Here is a 16,544-nt window from a genome sequence, read left to right on the forward strand (position 1 = left end):
ACCAGGAAACACTCACCGTGATAATAAATGGCACCGTGTTGATCATCTCAAGGATGAATGAAATGCGAAAAATCTGTTCCCAGATGTTCCCCTGAGGAATTAAAAAGAAATAATAATTAGATAAGCTTAAAAATCTGCCAAATGACAATTAAAAAGCTCCCACTCTGCCACAGACCCTGCTAGATGGGGGAAGTACGCCAGAGCAGCCAGAAAGATGCTCCGGTTTGCCTGCGGGAAAGAGATGCAGTGCTGGTGGCAGACACGCCGGAGTCAGTCACACCTTCCCAAACCGTTCAGTCCTTTCCACGGCCGCGACGTCCCTCTGTCCGTCACTGCTGCTGCCCAGCGCCAGGGGACAACAACGACGCCTCGTGCAAGGACGGAGAATGGGAGTGACTGATACAGATCGCTGGTACTCAAACCAGGCGGGTGACACAAGGTCTGAGTCTTTTCTGCCAACTGTCCCAGGGACCCCGAGAAGATGCCATTTGTTAAGGTCACTTTTCTTGGCTGTTTTAAGGGGCTTTGATCCAAAGGAGTCAGCCTGTGCCTCTCCCTGTCTGGCTTGGAGCAGTGCCTGCTACCTCCGGAGGCAGCAGACCTCGGCACAAGCAGGGGTCATGCTGCCGAGCTCAGCTCCAGGTCCTCAACCTTAGGAAACTCAGCGTGCATCAATCCGGCCCCCCAAAAAAGCAGCGACCCTTTGTAAAACAGGTCTGAATTTAAAGGAAGGTGGAAAAAGAAGAGATCCCCCAGCTCTGCTCTGCCAAACACTTATCCAGCAGCCCAAGGGGGAACGAGAAATGAAAACAGCCACAGCCAGCTGAGACGTCGCCGAGGCACACGTCCTTTCAGGATGCTTCAGGCTTCAGACAGCTCAAAGACCGAGAAATGAATTCACGCCGGGGGGTCAGACCCAGACTGCGCATCACCGTCCGCTGCCCGCCCCGGGGCACTTACCTTGTAGCTGAGATAGATGAGCAGCATGGTCTCCAGAAAGCTGATCAAAGCTATGCTGACCTGCAGAGACAGACAGGCAAAGGCTGCTGAGGGCTCATGCGATGCATCGTCAGTCAGTCAGAGGCTGCGAGCGCCTCTGCCGAGCCCTCCCTGCCCTGTGCGATGAGGAGCCCGTGGGTATCGCAGACGTGGGCCCGTTCGTTTGATTTCTCTGCGCCCGTTTGCGTGAATGTCTGCCATGCACGAGCAACAGGCATGCAGGCAGCCCTGAGCAGAAGCCGACGGGCGCTCAACCCTCCTGCAAGCGATTCCCCAGGCAGCTGCCTGGCCTGAAAATAGCCCGTTACTGGTACAGCTGCATCCAGGCTGGGAAGGAGCTGAGCCAGCCTCATGATTTTATCTTCCTACAGCTTTTCCTCTCCTATCGGTCCCTGGGATTTTCACCCAGGGCCATGTTGTTGCTCCCAGCAGAAGCCCCAGCTCATTTTCTGCTCACCCAAGAGAACCCGTTGCCCCTCACTGTTGCGGGCAGAGGATGCACAGAGACCTGCTGGCAGCAGAGCTCAAACCCCAGCTCCTGCTGTGCTCGTGCAGGACCATGCCCGAGGTCTGGGCACTCACCTGCACAGCCCACAGCGGCATTTTTCTATCCACCCAGAAGATGTGTGACCTGCAAAGAAAATTCAAAATGGGTCTGAACTGTAGCCCAACTAGCAGTGCCCTTACCCCCCACCGAACGTAAATGTGAGGCCATCGCTTGATGCAGGATCCAGCACAGGACTGGTACTGGCGTTCCCTACTGCACAGTTTGTTCAAGCAGCCTCTGCACTGGGAATAAGCCATTCCCAAGGGTGCAGCCACAGGCACTTGTCAATTGATTTGGTCCTGGGATGCTGCTCCGCATCCCTCGAGCAGCCCGTGACCAAGAAATGGCCACGGGCAGCTGTCAGCACCAGCCACGTCCATCGCTGCATTCCCGCGTCTGGCAGAGCCGGACCCCAGCACTGGAGCAACTCTCGACTCACCAGTTTATCTTCGTGGACTGGTTGAACGCCGTGTAATTCTGCTTTTCGCATTCCCAGCTAGGAAAAGAGAAAGACAAAGCAGGGGAAAGCAGTCAGCGGCGGGGAGGAAGGAAAAGGGGTGCTGGCGTGGATGCCCCAGGCTCACGGGGTGCCCTTGCCGCTCTGTCCTGATGCTGGGGGAGGCCCCCGGACAACACTCCCACGGCTCCAAACGCACACTGGTCCCTACAGCTGGGGCTTTCCACGGGAGCCTATCTCACCCAGGCAGTTTTTAACATCTTATTACTGGAGAATAAGACCCGTCAGGTACTTCAGCCCGTTCCAGAGATGCTGCGAAACGCTGATACTCGCGGGCACGGGGCTCCTTGTGCACAGTGCTCAAACACAGGGCTGCAGCTGGGAATTACCAGGTTACAATTAGCAAAAGCTGCGGAGCTTCAACTTCTAAGACAAGGCTAGCTGGGCCCCGAGCAGCCAGGCAGGCAGGCAGCACCGAAGCCAAGCTCTCCCCCTTCCTTGCTGCAAGGGATGCGTTCCCGCTTGCCAGCCTCTATTTTGCCACACACCTTCAGGAAAGTGGGCTTGCCTGAACGGCAGCTGTGCTAAACCTTTCCAGGATATGCATCTGTGTCACGCTTAATTCCTACATATTTGAAACCACTTTTGGACAATGCAGACGTACTTGGTAGTCTGCAACGTTTACAAAGAAAAAATCAAATTGCTAATTCTCCTAGCTCTTGAAAAAAAACCACACTGTATGTGAGCTAAACAAAGCAAGGACATATTAAAAATAGGCTTATACTGAAACTCAGAGCAAAGCTCTGGGTAATCATCTGTAATCATCTGTCACCTCGGGGATCTAAATGGCAAAACATATTTCCTTCCCAAATGCTTAAATGGGATTTAGCATAACTATCTTCAAGGGCATCAGGATTCAGAAAATACTTGCATGGCGATGCCCTGTAATCATGAGGTCCTGCCCGTGTCTAAAGGCCACGCTGCACTCCTGACCGTTAGAGCCAGACAGCATTTGGAAATGAACGTGGCGTCGAATTTTTCCACCACCTTCCCCCCGTGTGCCGTGCAGGGCCAGCGGACGCCCACACGCCTGTCCACAGGGTTTGAGCAGGGAGCAAAGCCCACCAGACCAGCAAGCTTGGCTAAACTACCAATTCAAACAGCTGGAGGGAGAAAAACATCCGTCGTGCATCTTCACATCTGCCGTGAGTAGCTGCCATGGCGTCTGCGCTCCCCATTGCACAGGGTGGTGTGGGGAGCCCGGCGGCAGCGCCACTCACCAGCCTATGCCCTCCTCCGGGTTGTCGAGCAGGACGCGGACGATGTACAGGAGGCAGGTGAGCAGCTTCAGCGAGAAGTTGAAGAGCCGAATCCTCAGGCCTGCGGCAGAGGGGAGCACGGCGTGGGCCAGGCAGCATGCCCCGGGCACCCCGGGCACCCCACAGCACAGCCTTTTTAGTTTCCCACAAGCTTTGCAGGGCCCCTTGCACCGCAGGACCCCACTGAGCCCCAGGGGAGCTGCGGGAGCCCCAGGGCAGCACACAAACGTTGCTCACGCTTTGCCCGGGGCTCTACGCGTCCTGCCCAGTGTCAAATCTATAGGAGACTAATACAGAAATAAGTAACGATGAGTCAGCTCCTTGCTGGCCCCAACAGATGTGAGAGACAAACGAGGGAGCTGCTGGAGTGTATCCCCCTCGTTAGCAGGCATCCATTAAAAAGCATCAGACAGGCAGGGCCAGGGCTCTGCTCCGCTCGCCACGCTGCAAACAGCTTGCAGGAGGAGGGACAGAGAGCAAAAGCTGCTGCTTTATCCATTCTCCCTCCCCAGCCAGTTCATCGGGTTATTACTCAAATTACAAGTGAGAAATTCATCACATTTTCATTAAAAACTTCCCCGTGGACACCCTGTTGTGTTACACTCCAGAAACGACAGGATGCAGGGAGGAAAAGAAAATGTGAATTTATAAATTAACAAGCAGACTCCCTCCAGACAGCTAACGACATCTCAGAGAAAGAAAATAAAAACACCATTAGTCAAGTGGAGGCTAATCCAGATGGCTGAAGCAGGAGCAGGTAACTCACAGCCTGCCTCGGCTGTCCCCACAGCCGATGACCTCCCTGCGGGCACGGGGAGCATCGCCGGCTCCGTGGCAGGGACATTTTCTCCCTGACCCCCCCTCCCCGGGTAGCTCCCGACACCCACCCTGCTCCCGGCCAATTTGTCCCAGCTGGTTCCTGTGCTGTGTTTGTCCCTAGCGAGCAAAGGTGGCAGGCAGCATCCCCTCCTCCCCGTGCAACCGTATCCCCCCAAACCAAGTTGGCCAACACCCAACAGAAAGGCCAACAGGCAGCAGCAGCCCTGGCCTGGGCAGCCAGCGCTGGGGACACACAGGGACACAACCACCAGCAGATGGCAATGGCTTCTCGTCCCACGAGGACAGAGCTCGGCTCTCGAGCTCGGGCAGGGTTTGGTTTCTCCCGGCAGGCGCTTGCGCTCCACGCACGGAGCACTCACTCGATCGCTGGTTTTTGATGAAGAAGAGCTTCAGCCGCTCCTTGAAGGTGTTTTCATTCACGTAGAACTCGACCTGCACCCTGCAGGGAAAGCACCCAGAGGAGCCCGTCAGTGGGGCGGGAGGTTGGACCTGGAGCACCCCAGGAGCCCTGTGCCCCTGTCCTGGCTGCGTGACCCCCCAGAGCAGCCCACAGCAGACCCCGGGCTCAGCCCTAGGCTCCCAGCTGCTCCCACTGTACCAAATCGCCAGTACCACCGGCCGTGAGCACCAAGACATGGCACATCGACGACTACCAAAGCAGCCGATGCAACCCACGGGGCCAGACCTACTTTGGGTTAAGGGCTTTGCTTTCATTCACCTGCAACCAGCTGACATCGGACTTGAAAACTTCTCCTTTCCCGCACGCTTTACAACGTTCAAAGCCTCTCAGAAAAGCAGTGGCCTTGGAGCAGTCTCCCCCAGCAATGTTTTATCTGCTCCGACCCCCCGTGGCTGCAGCAGAGCAGGAGCCAGCGAGGGCGACGTCCCCAGTACACCCATGCCCTGGCTCTGCCCGGGTAGGAGCAATGTTCAGCATCAAAGCTGTTAAAAAACCAAATCTGATCTAAAAGGAGAAAAATTCCCTTTGTTGCTAAGATACCACATTTGGCTATTCCAGAAAAACCCAGGAGCTGCCAACCAACTCCGAACGTCACTTGGCATTCGGAGCCGCTGGTGGCTTCTGTCACCAGGACAAGGCGCCGCGGCAGAGAGCTGCCCACCGGGGCACTTCGCAGAAACCGGCCAGGAGAAGCTGCGGGTGAAACTGCAAAAGCCCCATCCACCGCTGTGACCACCACGGGCACTTCTTCATCTTCAGCTGCTCCAGTCTCCATCACTGACCCCCATCCGTAGCCCTCCTGCCGGTCCCCACGTGCCGGCTGGATGCCCATGACCGCACGGATGGGGGAAAGCCTCACCAAGGCTGGAGGTTCCTCCCCACGGATGTCAGCGGGGTCTGGGATCAAGCACACCCGGATTAAGGGTGTGCAGGCAAAACTGGTCCCTGCTCAGCTCATCTGCCACCCGCCTCTCCTATTACTTTATAAATGCCCGCAGCCCTTTGCAAACTCACTTGTTCACACCAGGCAGGGTTATAAATTACACTCCTGCCTGCTAAGTGCAAGCTAAAAGGGATTGTTTCCTGATGCCTCGGCTTTAGACACCGAGCAAGACAAAGTCTGTTCATTACTATAACAGCTGATAATGGAGTTAAGTGCAACGAATTAGCCGTTTCCCCTATTTCACTGTATTCAACAAGTCTCTTAAGTGAGTGCTACTATTATTACTATTTTTTAACTTGGAAGAAGGTCATCAAAATCGCATTAATCAGGCATACTACCAAGCCAAGGTGAGCAAATTCACAGTGACAGTCATTAAACCTACCACCCCATTTTATTTCGCCTCTGCAACCCCCGTGTACACGTGGCGCCGGCTCCAGCCGAGCGTGCTGCCTGGCACACACCACCGAATTGTGATTTATTGGAAAGCAGCTGCTACTTGCTCTGACAACAGAGGGATAAACAAATATTTACTGAGCATTAATGCCAAGCCGATCGGGCAGCAAATTGGGAAGGGGTTTTATGAGACCCTCATTGCTCGGGAGTCCCTCTTCCTGGTACCCACCGGTGCCCGCCGGCATTTCACAGCCAGCCTGACCACTCGTGGGGAAACCGCCCAGCACGTAAGAAGCGTGGCATACCCGTGAGAGCTCCTCGGGGCTCCTCGTGGACTCCCTTATTAGGTTGAAAAGTCAGATTTTTAATTTACAAGGCTCTTACGTACAAAAAGCAAATGCATGGAGAGAAACCCATCACCTCAGGCACGATACCTGGGATAAAATTTTATACAGGCTATCAAACTTTACACGCTTCTGCCATAAGCCGGTAACTGCTCTCTGGCTTAACCTCCCTTGGAGTGACACAGCGGGAACCCACCGGCAGCTGCCTGGCCTGGTGGCTGGCAGGGACCCGCTGACGGGCTCAGGGTGGCCGATCCGCTGTAAGAGCCCATCCTTCAGCGTCTCCCTAACGCTGCTGGAGCAGCACAGCCTGGACCAGAGGTAGCACCCAGGAGGTGGGTGAGACGCACCCGTCTGAGCCCCTCCAGCTCCGGAGCTGCTGCAGGCAGAGACGAGGGGCTCCACGCTGGGGGCTCATCTTGTCCCCACCAACGTAGCCTAAGAGGAAAGAAATCAGGAGCCTTAACCTGGAAGCAAATGCTGAGCTCCTGTCACCCACCTGCAGGCGCGTCCCATGCAGACCCCGCGCCCTGCCTGGGTCCCTCGGTGGGACGTCACGCACCGAGCAGCTCCGTAACAGAGGTGACAATAACCCACAGCCTCGATGGGGCAGTCACCAATCTCTGTTAAGACATTCGGCATTTGTGCTGGTTCCAATGCCAAGGGGAAGGATGCCCAGGCACGGCTGGCAGCACTCAGCAAACCCATCAGCAGTGATGTGAGCGCGGCGCTCCTCACCAGGACATTTCACAGCATCAAGTGAGGAAAACGCTAAAACACAAATGCACCTGAGGCGGCAGCAGTGGGGTTTACGCCAAGAACATACCTCACCCCAAACGTCCCCAGCCGGCAGCAGCAGGGACGGGAGCTGAGCCTGCATCTCCCCTGGGGCCCCGATGCTCGTGAGGATCGGCCAGCCTAAGGGGCAGGGAGGGCGGCCGGGGGGGGCCTTTGCACCAAAGCTGGTGCGTGTTCACCAGCCGCACTCGCTGGCAGGAGAAGGGAGCGGGGAGGTGGGTGGGCGGCCATGGACCCTGCCGTGGGGACCGCGAGCACTGGGGAGCTAGCAGGAGAATTTACGAGCGCTGGCTCAGCCAGCACGATGCCTTAGGAGCAAGCAGCCATAAATGCAGAGCTTCGTAAGCACAGCCTTAACGTGTGTTAAAATTAATCATTCCCAAAGCCAGGCTTCGCAAATAATTTATCTGTGTCAGGGCATAAATCAGCTGCCACAACTGCTCACAACACTGCACACACAAGCTAATTGCTCCTCCTCCTTATTAAAAAGGCCCAGAAAATGCTAGGAACTGGCCTTCAGCTCCGTCATGAGCGCTGGGCACACTATTCATCAGTGTCCCTGAGGATTAAGCACATCGAGGAGAGGGAGACTTCAGGGAGCACGATTCCTCTCCTAGACATTCGCCTCCGTACTGAAGAAACAAACCGCAATATAAATCTCTGTCGCCAGACAGATGGTTCACTGATCTATAGCGTCGCAGCCCACCTCGAGACTATGAATATAAATGCTGATGGATAAGAGAACTGAATCATTAAAAGAGATCAAACTTTTTATGACAAAGTAGCCCATGTATTCATCCGTCATAACGGCTGCAGGAAGAAGAAACACTTGGAAAGGAACTGAAGCAGGTCCTGGGGGTGAAAGAGGGTATTTATCACTGCAAAGAGGTGAAGAAATAAATGCATGTAGAAAGAACATGACCCTGTGCGGACAACCTGCCCTCGCTGCTTTCTGGGCTGAGCCCCTGGAGCTGTATGGGACCCTGCAGCCACGGCCCCGCCGATGCCCCGCCGAGCCCCGGCGGCCCCCGCGGGGTGACCGTCCCACGGGGCTTCTGTCTGGAGGAGGAGGGAGGGCAGAGCAAGGGCTCGGCATGACGGGGACCAGGACACCGCCCCGGTCCGACCGCCTGCTCCAGCGCTGGCACCCGCTCTGCAGGCGCCAGGTTAACCCAACACCCCAGAGCCGACCCACGGCTGAACGAGTGATGGCTTTTACCAGGCAGCGGCAATCATCCAAAAGTGTCAAAGCTCCTACTCCATTTCCAGCTGAGGGAAGGAGATTTTATAATCTAAAACATACCCGTTAATTTTGTTGTCAAGAAGTTAACTTCAAATAAAAATCAAGCTAAACTCCGACTGCATTACCGCCCCGAATCACAAACCCTGACGGGCTCCGATTTCACAGCATCTCAGCCGAGCCGGTCCATTTAAACTGCCCCCATCCCTGCCACCGCAGCCAGGCATCCCTCCCGCCGGCCGGGCAGCGTGGTGCCAGCCCAGCCCGGGCAGCACTGAGGGGTGCAGGCAGCGGCGTGCCCTGCGGGGAAGGAGCAGGCAGCATGCCGTCCCCCCAGCCTTGCCCCGGCTGAACCTCCCCAGGCCGCGCAGATAATCATCACAGTACAAGTTTAGTTACAAGCTCTCTGCTTGGAAGTGTAATTACCGCTCTTACGCACTTGATAATGTCTGAACAATTTCATTTTCTTCGCTCGGTTATTTATTGTACTTTATTAATCTAAGATTAGAGGCAATTTGTTCTAAGATGATGAGCTCCCAAAAAAGACACAACAGTTTGTTCAGAAAAGTGCAGGGTGCAAGACCAGGATGAGCACAGCCCGGCTCACCGGCATTAAAATAGACACCGAGGAGCACAGCCCCCGCTCCATACTTGTACCTTCCCCAGAGAGCTGGGGATAAACACGCTCCCCTTAAAGGCAAGTAAACCACGAAAAACAGCAACCCACATGGCAGGGCAAATCCGCACAGGCAGCGCAGGCAGGGACGTGGGGACGGAGACGTACCCCCGAGCTCTGCGTCCCCAGGAGACTTACATGGGCAGTCGGGCACGGGCAGCTCCCCTCCGGTCCCCACAGCATGTGACAGCCGCCGGGCATGGCCTGAAAACTGAGATGGCTCCAAAATCCACCGGCCAGCCCAGGGAGCGAGCTGCCACCCCCTGCGCCGGGACGCTGCCCAAAGCCTCCCTGCTGCTTTCTAAAGAAGGGCTTAGGTGCCCGGGGCACTTTTGTTCTATTTCATAATAGAGACTTCTTGCCATGAGAAGCCTATCTTCAAATAAATATGGCCCTTGAAAGACAAGAAAAAAATCTCAGCATCTCTCCATAGCTCCAATCCTTGCTCTCACACTCCGGCTGGGCGGGAAATGCCGTTCTTGCTCCAGGAAGATTCTCAAGAAACTTCTCCCACCGTGTAGCGGGATGCAAACGAGACCCTTCGGAGATTTTGGGGAAAAAAACCAAAACAAAACCCAAATCTCTGCAATCTGGTGGCTGCCAACACCCACCTCTGCCAAGACAGTGTAGTCTCAGATGAGACCCCACTTCATCCCCCGACTCTGGCTGAGCCTGGAGGACGGCTCCGCATCCTCCCTGCAAAACCACATGGGTCAAACACGTAAGAAACGTGTCTGTGGCATACAAAAGCTGAAATTAAAGAAACGTGCTGATGGCCCGGGGGGCGCACTGGGGATGGGCTGTGGGTACCAGGTGCAGCCCCGGGCAGAGGAAGGTGCGGAGCAGCACTGGAAGTGCAGACCTGCAACATTTCTGCTCTCAGCATCATGCAGTGCAAGGAACAGCAGAGGATATTGCGTGAAAGGCAGCGTGCTGCTCAGCAAAGGCACCGCACCGCAGCCGGGCTGCCTCCGGTCCTTCGCTCAGCCACCGGCCCGGCACAGAGGGCGGCTGGTGCCAGCAGAGGCCCGTGGCAGGCCAGGACGGCCGCCCAGCCCCCGGCTGGGTGACAGCCCCTCTGCCCCGCAGCCAGCCTGGGCACGGGGCATCGCCACGAGGCACCGCGACAGGGAAAGCTGAGCAGAGGCCAAAGCCCTTCCCGAATAAACCACCGAGCCAGCCAGCTTGAGGCTGAGATACCTGCTGATGGCAACCACACGAACTACCCAGACAGACACACCTCCAGCAGCTGCCAGCCCTCCTGATTTCCTTCAGAGATGCTCTTTCCTTTTTTCCGCCGTTTTCTTGACAGTAACAGGCATTTGGGTACAAAAGCTACAGCGAGACGGATGACGTCGAGTGAGCTTTGCGTACTGAACACCACCTCTGTGGTATATTCATCTGCCATCCTCCATCTATCCCCAAGTGAGCGGAGGATGGGGGTCAGCTACGGCCCTTCCCACCAGAGCTCCCAGCCTGCCGGCGCAACGAGCTGCTCCCAGCGTACGGCTTGGAGATGGAAAGGGGGAATAGCTGTGCGGCTGTGTGCGTATAGAAAACCTGGGCGCCTGCCAAAGTGAGAAACGGGGAACAGGCTGCCCCCACGCTCAATAAGCAGTAATTGAACAATTACTCAAAGGAGGAAGGTTGTGGGTTTCAACAAGGCTGTACCGGCTCAGTGCCAGCGAGCGTGCAAGAAAACGGCTTCAAAACCGCACGGGGCTGCACGGCTCCGGGGAGGGGCATCTCCTGCCGCAGCCCCGCTCTCCCCTGCATCCCCCCTGTGCACTGGGCAGCCGTGCGGGGACCAGCCCGCAACAGGGGCTCTGCAAAATCTGCCGCCTGGTTTTGCTTCACTGCATCTTCTGCAAGCCCCAGGCTCGGCTGGCAGCCCGCGGTGGCCCGGGCTGTGGTGCTGGCAGGGCAGCGGCAGCGTGCTGCGCTGTGTTCCTCATCGGCCAGGGAGATGCGCGGGCTCACCCCACCTGTGGAGAAGCCGGGCAGGATTGATGCCATGCTGCAAGCCAAACACGGCTGGACACCCGGCCGCTCTCCCACCGAGCCATGTAGCACCGCCAGCAGGCTCACCAGCACCGCGGCTGGGAGCTTTCCTCCATGAATATCTCAGCTTCTCCAGGGGTTTATCAAACACCCCCGAACATCCCTCGCTGCAGCAGCTTCTCCAATAAATCTCTGGCACGTTTTTAAACAAGAAAGCACAAAGCAACCAGACAGGGACTGGGAGCCAGGGCATCGCTTGCCTCGCCCCGCTTTTGGGGGCAAAGCCCCACCCCGGCCAACGCTGCCGACCCGTGGAGGGAAGGGGAGAGAGGAGACCTGTCTCAGCACAAAGGGCTGGGACCAGGAGGGCAGGTTTCAGTGCCTGGGAGGTACGTGAGAACACTTGGGAGACCAGTGGGAGAGTCTGCATGGTCCAAAAGGCCAAGTATTGCAAACAGGGGAAATCTGCCCATTGTCTACAAATCAGTCTTGTCCCCCATCCCTTAGTAGGCGCAATACTGAAGCCACTTTCCCCTTGTTCTGCAGAGTCCCAGCTGATCCCCATGGATCATGGCACCGGCCAGCCCCGAGGCGCTCAGCGGGTCCCACATCAGCCTCTCGCAGGCACCATTGTAGCCACCGTGGCCCCATTGCAGCCACCATGGCCCATGGCACCGTCGCAGCCCTGCGGGAAGGCAGCTGCTCCCGCCGGCTCCGGCCTCTCGGCCAGGCTGCCCCGGTGGCCCCGCCAGGCTGATGGAGCACTCTGAGCCATGAGGCACACAGCGCCAGGAATGAGTTTGCTGAGCTGCTCGGGCTCCGGGCAGGGAACATGCTGAGGCACATCACGAACAATGATCAGCAAAATTGAGTCCCACACCAATAGACACGCTGCACTGGGAACCAGGTTGCTGTGGCACACATTGCCCCAGGACCGGCTAAAAACCTTGTTTCCTCAAGATTTCATGCATTTACCATGAGAATAAATCAGAAAAAAAGCATCTCCTGTTATGTTATGGAGTGTAATTTTTGCCCAAAGAAAGGAGCGATATCGCCAACCACTCTGCAGCAAATTAAACACAGCTGGATGCAGGTAATATCATCCTGGCTCCAGCAGTAACGCTGCAATTTTATTCTTGGGGGATGAAAAGCAGGCTCCAAGCAGCTGTTTCTGGAAAAACTCTGCCCAAGACCAAGGTTGGCTTCAAAGGCCAGTCCTCACGGCCACTCATCTTGCACCATGAGATGAACGATGCCCTGAACGCATCCGCACAAGCACTGCTGGATTGGTAGGACAAAGGCAGGGCAGGAGGCACCGCATCGAGGGCGTGACGGCTCTGCCGAGCCGGGGGTTGGCTAGCCCTGACACACGCTGATGGAAAGGCTTCACAAATCTGTAGTGATAAAAAAGAAATCTGCTGCTGGACTTCTTTTTCCTGGTTTTTTTTATTAGGGAGGACATTGCAGTGAAAAGGGGATTTTTATCAATTCCTCGTTCCCCGAAGGCAGCTACAATCACTCTCCAACTGTATTTAGCAGTTGCGGAGCTTATTTTCAAGCACCAGACAAAGCGCTGGAGGCAGCGGGGATGCACTCAGGGGTTGGAGTTGATGATCTCTCCACTCCCTCAGTACCAACGAGCAAGGGGCGGTGATGCACGGCGGGGCCGGCAGCACAGCACCGACCCGGCAGCACCCCGCGCTTCCAAAAACGCGAGTTCAGCTCCGGGGTGAAGCGGGACACGCTGCTTCATCCCAGAGCTGCTCCGGTGCCTCCCCAGGCTGGGAGCCCCGGCTCGGGGCTGTCCCCGGGGGACAGCACTGCTCTGGGTAACGGCACATGTGTGCGCCGCGGGAAGGTGGCACAAGGCGAGCACGGCCGAGAGGAGCCGGGGGAGCACCAAGGGGCTCCGTGCCGTGCCCATGTGCAATCCCAACGACACGCCTGCAGCAAGCAGGGGAGCGGGCCCTGGCCCACAGCCTGCTCCCAATGCTGGGTGCCGAGCCAGGCAGGACGGGGAGCCCCTGCCAGCAGTGATGTGCTATGCGGGGGCCTGATCCAGGCCTCTCCTCGCGGAGGGCTCTCGCTCGGCACTGTCCGAGGACACGCGTCCCCAGCTGTGGGCCCTGGGCGAGGACACGCTCATTCCCCAAGTCATCTTCCCGCTGCGTCTCCCATCCAAGGTCTCAGCAGCCTCGCGGATGCACAGAGCAGCCCCAGCCCTGGCCCCACGCTGCTCGCGGCCGGGCAGCGGCACCACTTGCTCTTAATAAAACAATAATAATAAGAAAGATTAAAACCCAGAAAGAGAAGAAGCAACGGAATAACACACTGTGTTTTGTTTGGCTAATTTGTTTTGCAACATTGGAGATTGACACCCATGAGTCTGCTCCTATAATTGCTTATGCTGATGAATCTGGATTGTTTAATTGGAGTCTGCACATGGAGCTCATTGCTAATGGGTAATCACCAATTTGCTGCCAAGGATATCACTTCTTCCCCAAGAAACCTGTCTGCCTCTGAGCACAGCTAGTCCTCCCCCAGTGGGAACCATTGCTCTTTCGGAAGGGTTTGCTGGTGCCATACGCAATTCCTTGGTGCCCAGAGCAGTAACGGACCAACCGCGTGCTTATCAGCTCCCTTAAAAGCAGAATAATCTATCACTAATTTAAAGACAAGGCTGACCACTGCTCTTGGCAGCAGGTACTGCCCAAAATACTTGGCTCACGAGACAGCATGCACACATGCACCGCGCAAACACCCCCAATTGCAAGGGGTTTTTGCTCTCCGGAGAACACGGTTGGCTTTTGCCCGGTGGAAGAGTGACGGTCCCCGGGGCCGGCGGTGCCACGGCAGCCCTCGCCCCCCCGCCCCCACCCCTCCCCACCCCCAACCCCGCAGCACCGGCGCAGGGAAATGCATGCGGTGCACTTACTGCGAGAAGGAGGAATCCACGCTGAAGTCCTCGGCATGAGGCCTACAGAGCAAGAGCATCACAGGAGGTGAGGGAAACGTACAGCTGCCGGGCAGAAACCAGAGCGACAGCCGGAGCCGTGCCACGGGGAGCGCCAACGCTGGAGGGACAAACAGCCACCCAAGTGCTTGGCCGGGGGCTGCACCGCGCCTGGGATGTGTCCCTGCCGAGGTCCCCAGGGTGGGGATGCTGGGGACCCGGTGATGCTCCGGTGGCTTTGCCAGTGTACGGCCCCTTTAATGACTCAGCTCCATGGATAAAAACATGTTTTATGCTTTTTTTTGTTTGGTTGGTTTTTTTAAATGAGTCTTGCAAACTGCATCGCTGCTCTGTCCCAAATCAGTGTCACGCTTTCTGCGGAGAACTTAGATTTTGAAAGGTGCCGGTTGGGGTGTTTTTAGGAACCTAACATTGTGTTTCTCCTACGCACACCTTCACAGAGCTGATTTTATACACACAGGTGATGACCAGAGAAGGGAAAACAAAATAAAATAAAAGAACAGAAAGGAATGATGAGGGTAACATGGGGGGGTCATGGCAGGGGGCGAAAGAAGAACACAGAAATGTCCGGGAGCGGGTGGGAGGCGAAGGGACCGGCTCTGCAAGCAGCACCCATGGGGCCCGTGCTTGTGTACTGTACATCCCACAGACAGACAGACAGACAGCAGCACAGTGCTATGAAACAAAGCAATTGCAGCTGCGAAGGAAAAAAATCCCTTTGCAAAAACAACAGTCTTTTCAAGGCCTATCCATCCCCGCAGATGGCCACGGGTGACCGTCACCGCGGGCGTTAGCTGAGACTGCTCCTGGAGCGTGCCGGAGCCCTTCCCCGCCGCCCAGTGTTCAGCAGTGCCCTCTTTCCTTTCCTTGTTTAATATGAGTCTGGGCAATCGAGAAATATATCCAAAGCAAAGGGGGCAGTTGCAGCTCATAAAGGTTTTTCTTTTTTCGCTTTGTGCTTTATGAGTCCACAGCACTCCAATACAGTTAAAACTAAATAAAAGCAATATATTCACATTTCAGCTAAAATGCAAGTCCAAAGGAAAGATAATTCATCCCTCAGCTACAAGGCACACATAGCAGCCTCCCTGTGACATGATTTAGTTTGCTACTACTCTTTTTTTATTATCTGTGCGAAGGCTACAGGGAGGAGCTCATCGCCCCGGAGCCGAAAGGCCTGCAGAGAGCGCAGGCTGTGCCGACCAGAGCCGCCGTCCCGGGTGACACCAACAGCAACGTGCCCCCACGTCAGACCCAGGAGACCCGCGGGAGACGCTCAGTTTGGGAGAGATGCCGGGGGCCTTGAGGGAGGGAGCCAGGGGAGCCGGCGCAGGGGCTGAGGAGGTGCTCTGTCGAGGCGAGAGGCTGCCACGCAGCCCCGCTTCCCACGAAATGGGAGATGGCCTCTCGTGCCATCTCTCCCAGCGATAACAAGCCCCGGGGTGGGTCTATCAGGTGCGCCGTCCCTCAGAGCAGCCCTGCCATTTATTAATGACAAACAACCCAGACTTTCTCCAGCTGCAGAACAGAGGCAAGCGCAGCCCTGGGAAGCGGCCCCGCCAGCTCAGCCGCCCTCCTGCCAAATTGGATTATCCCACATTAGCAGCAGGGGCTGTTCAAGCCCCTCCACTCGCGTTTGGTTTTGCACAGGAGCCTTTTATGCCTCGCAGAGACTTTTGTGGGAAAGAAACAGCCAATGATTTGGTTTTCTTTTAATATACTGCCAGCTGGCAACCGGGAAGACTGTACGAACAGGGGCTTATTTCAGACACAGCTCCCCAAGGCAGAAGAACATTCCTGAAAACTAATGGTACATTGAATCACACAGCTCGGTGGGGTCCTGCAGACCCCGTGGGTCCCAGAGCACCGGGATGAGCCGGTACGATTCCCAGGACACCTTCCCCAGACAGGCAAGCCACGGGCTCACTAGGCAAATAAACATCTCGCTCATAAAAAGGCACCGTGAATAAAAGGGACTCCAAAGTGATGGACAGACCATAAACCTCCCCAACAGTGGCTTTGGCCACTCTGTGCCGCGGTTAAAGCATGTGCGATAAAATAGTAACAAAAAGGTGCTCTCGGCTTTCAAATGAATGAACTGCTTTATGCCGATCACAGGGGGAAGAAGTGACGCTGAGATGTCACACTGAACCCTCTCCTTCCCACCAGGCACCCAAGTGCTCATAAACAGTCTAAATGCTGAGAAAACATGGAAATTTTTTTTAAGAAAACTAAAAGTCACTCCAATTCTCATCTGGAAAGGGTTGTTTTCCAGACCCCAAAAACTTTCTAAAAGTTTCAACTTGGAGAGTTTCGTTTACTACGGAAAGGCCACATTTTCTGCAGGGAGAAGGAAGGACGGACAGACCCATGGGATGCTCAGCACTGCCCCACGGCCGAGCCGTCCCCGCGCCCCCCCCAAAGCTCTCTGCCAGGCACCAGCCTCAAACCTGGGTTTCGCGCCTGGCTCCGGTGACCGGCCCCGCAGCCCGGCCCGAGCGGAGCTGCTAACCCCGCACCAGAGGGGCTGCACAAGCATCCTCCCTTTGCTGC

The 16,544-nt window shown here is 56.1% G+C and overlaps 1 protein-coding gene across 8 annotated transcripts in view; it reads right to left on the bottom strand.

Annotated features, from left to right (window-relative positions):
* KCNT1 (potassium sodium-activated channel subfamily T member 1) overlaps nucleotides 1-16,544 on the bottom strand; it is a 90,311-nt gene that overhangs the window by 21,205 nt on the left and 52,562 nt on the right. For 6 of the 8 annotated variants that reach the window (XM_076355328.1, XM_076355329.1, XM_076355330.1 and 3 more), the window contains 6 exons: nucleotides 4,522-4,601; nucleotides 3,284-3,383; nucleotides 1,986-2,042; nucleotides 1,582-1,630; nucleotides 961-1,020; nucleotides 17-91 (listed from right to left, as the gene is read on the bottom strand). In XM_076355328.1, coding sequence (XP_076211443.1) covers nucleotides 17-91; nucleotides 961-1,020; nucleotides 1,582-1,630; nucleotides 1,986-2,042; nucleotides 3,284-3,383; nucleotides 4,522-4,601 — 421 coding nt within the window. Of the gene's footprint in view, nucleotides 1-16; nucleotides 92-960; nucleotides 1,021-1,581; nucleotides 1,631-1,985; nucleotides 2,043-3,283; nucleotides 3,384-4,521; nucleotides 4,602-13,952; nucleotides 13,995-16,544 lie in introns of all 8 variants that reach the window. The other 2 variants (XM_076355335.1, XM_076355332.1) reach the window with 1 other exon arrangement.

Source organism: Aptenodytes patagonicus, chromosome 18, assembly GCF_965638725.1.
Source record: "Aptenodytes patagonicus chromosome 18, bAptPat1.pri.cur, whole genome shotgun sequence".
NCBI classification, from domain to species: domain Eukaryota; kingdom Metazoa; phylum Chordata; class Aves; order Sphenisciformes; family Spheniscidae; genus Aptenodytes; species Aptenodytes patagonicus.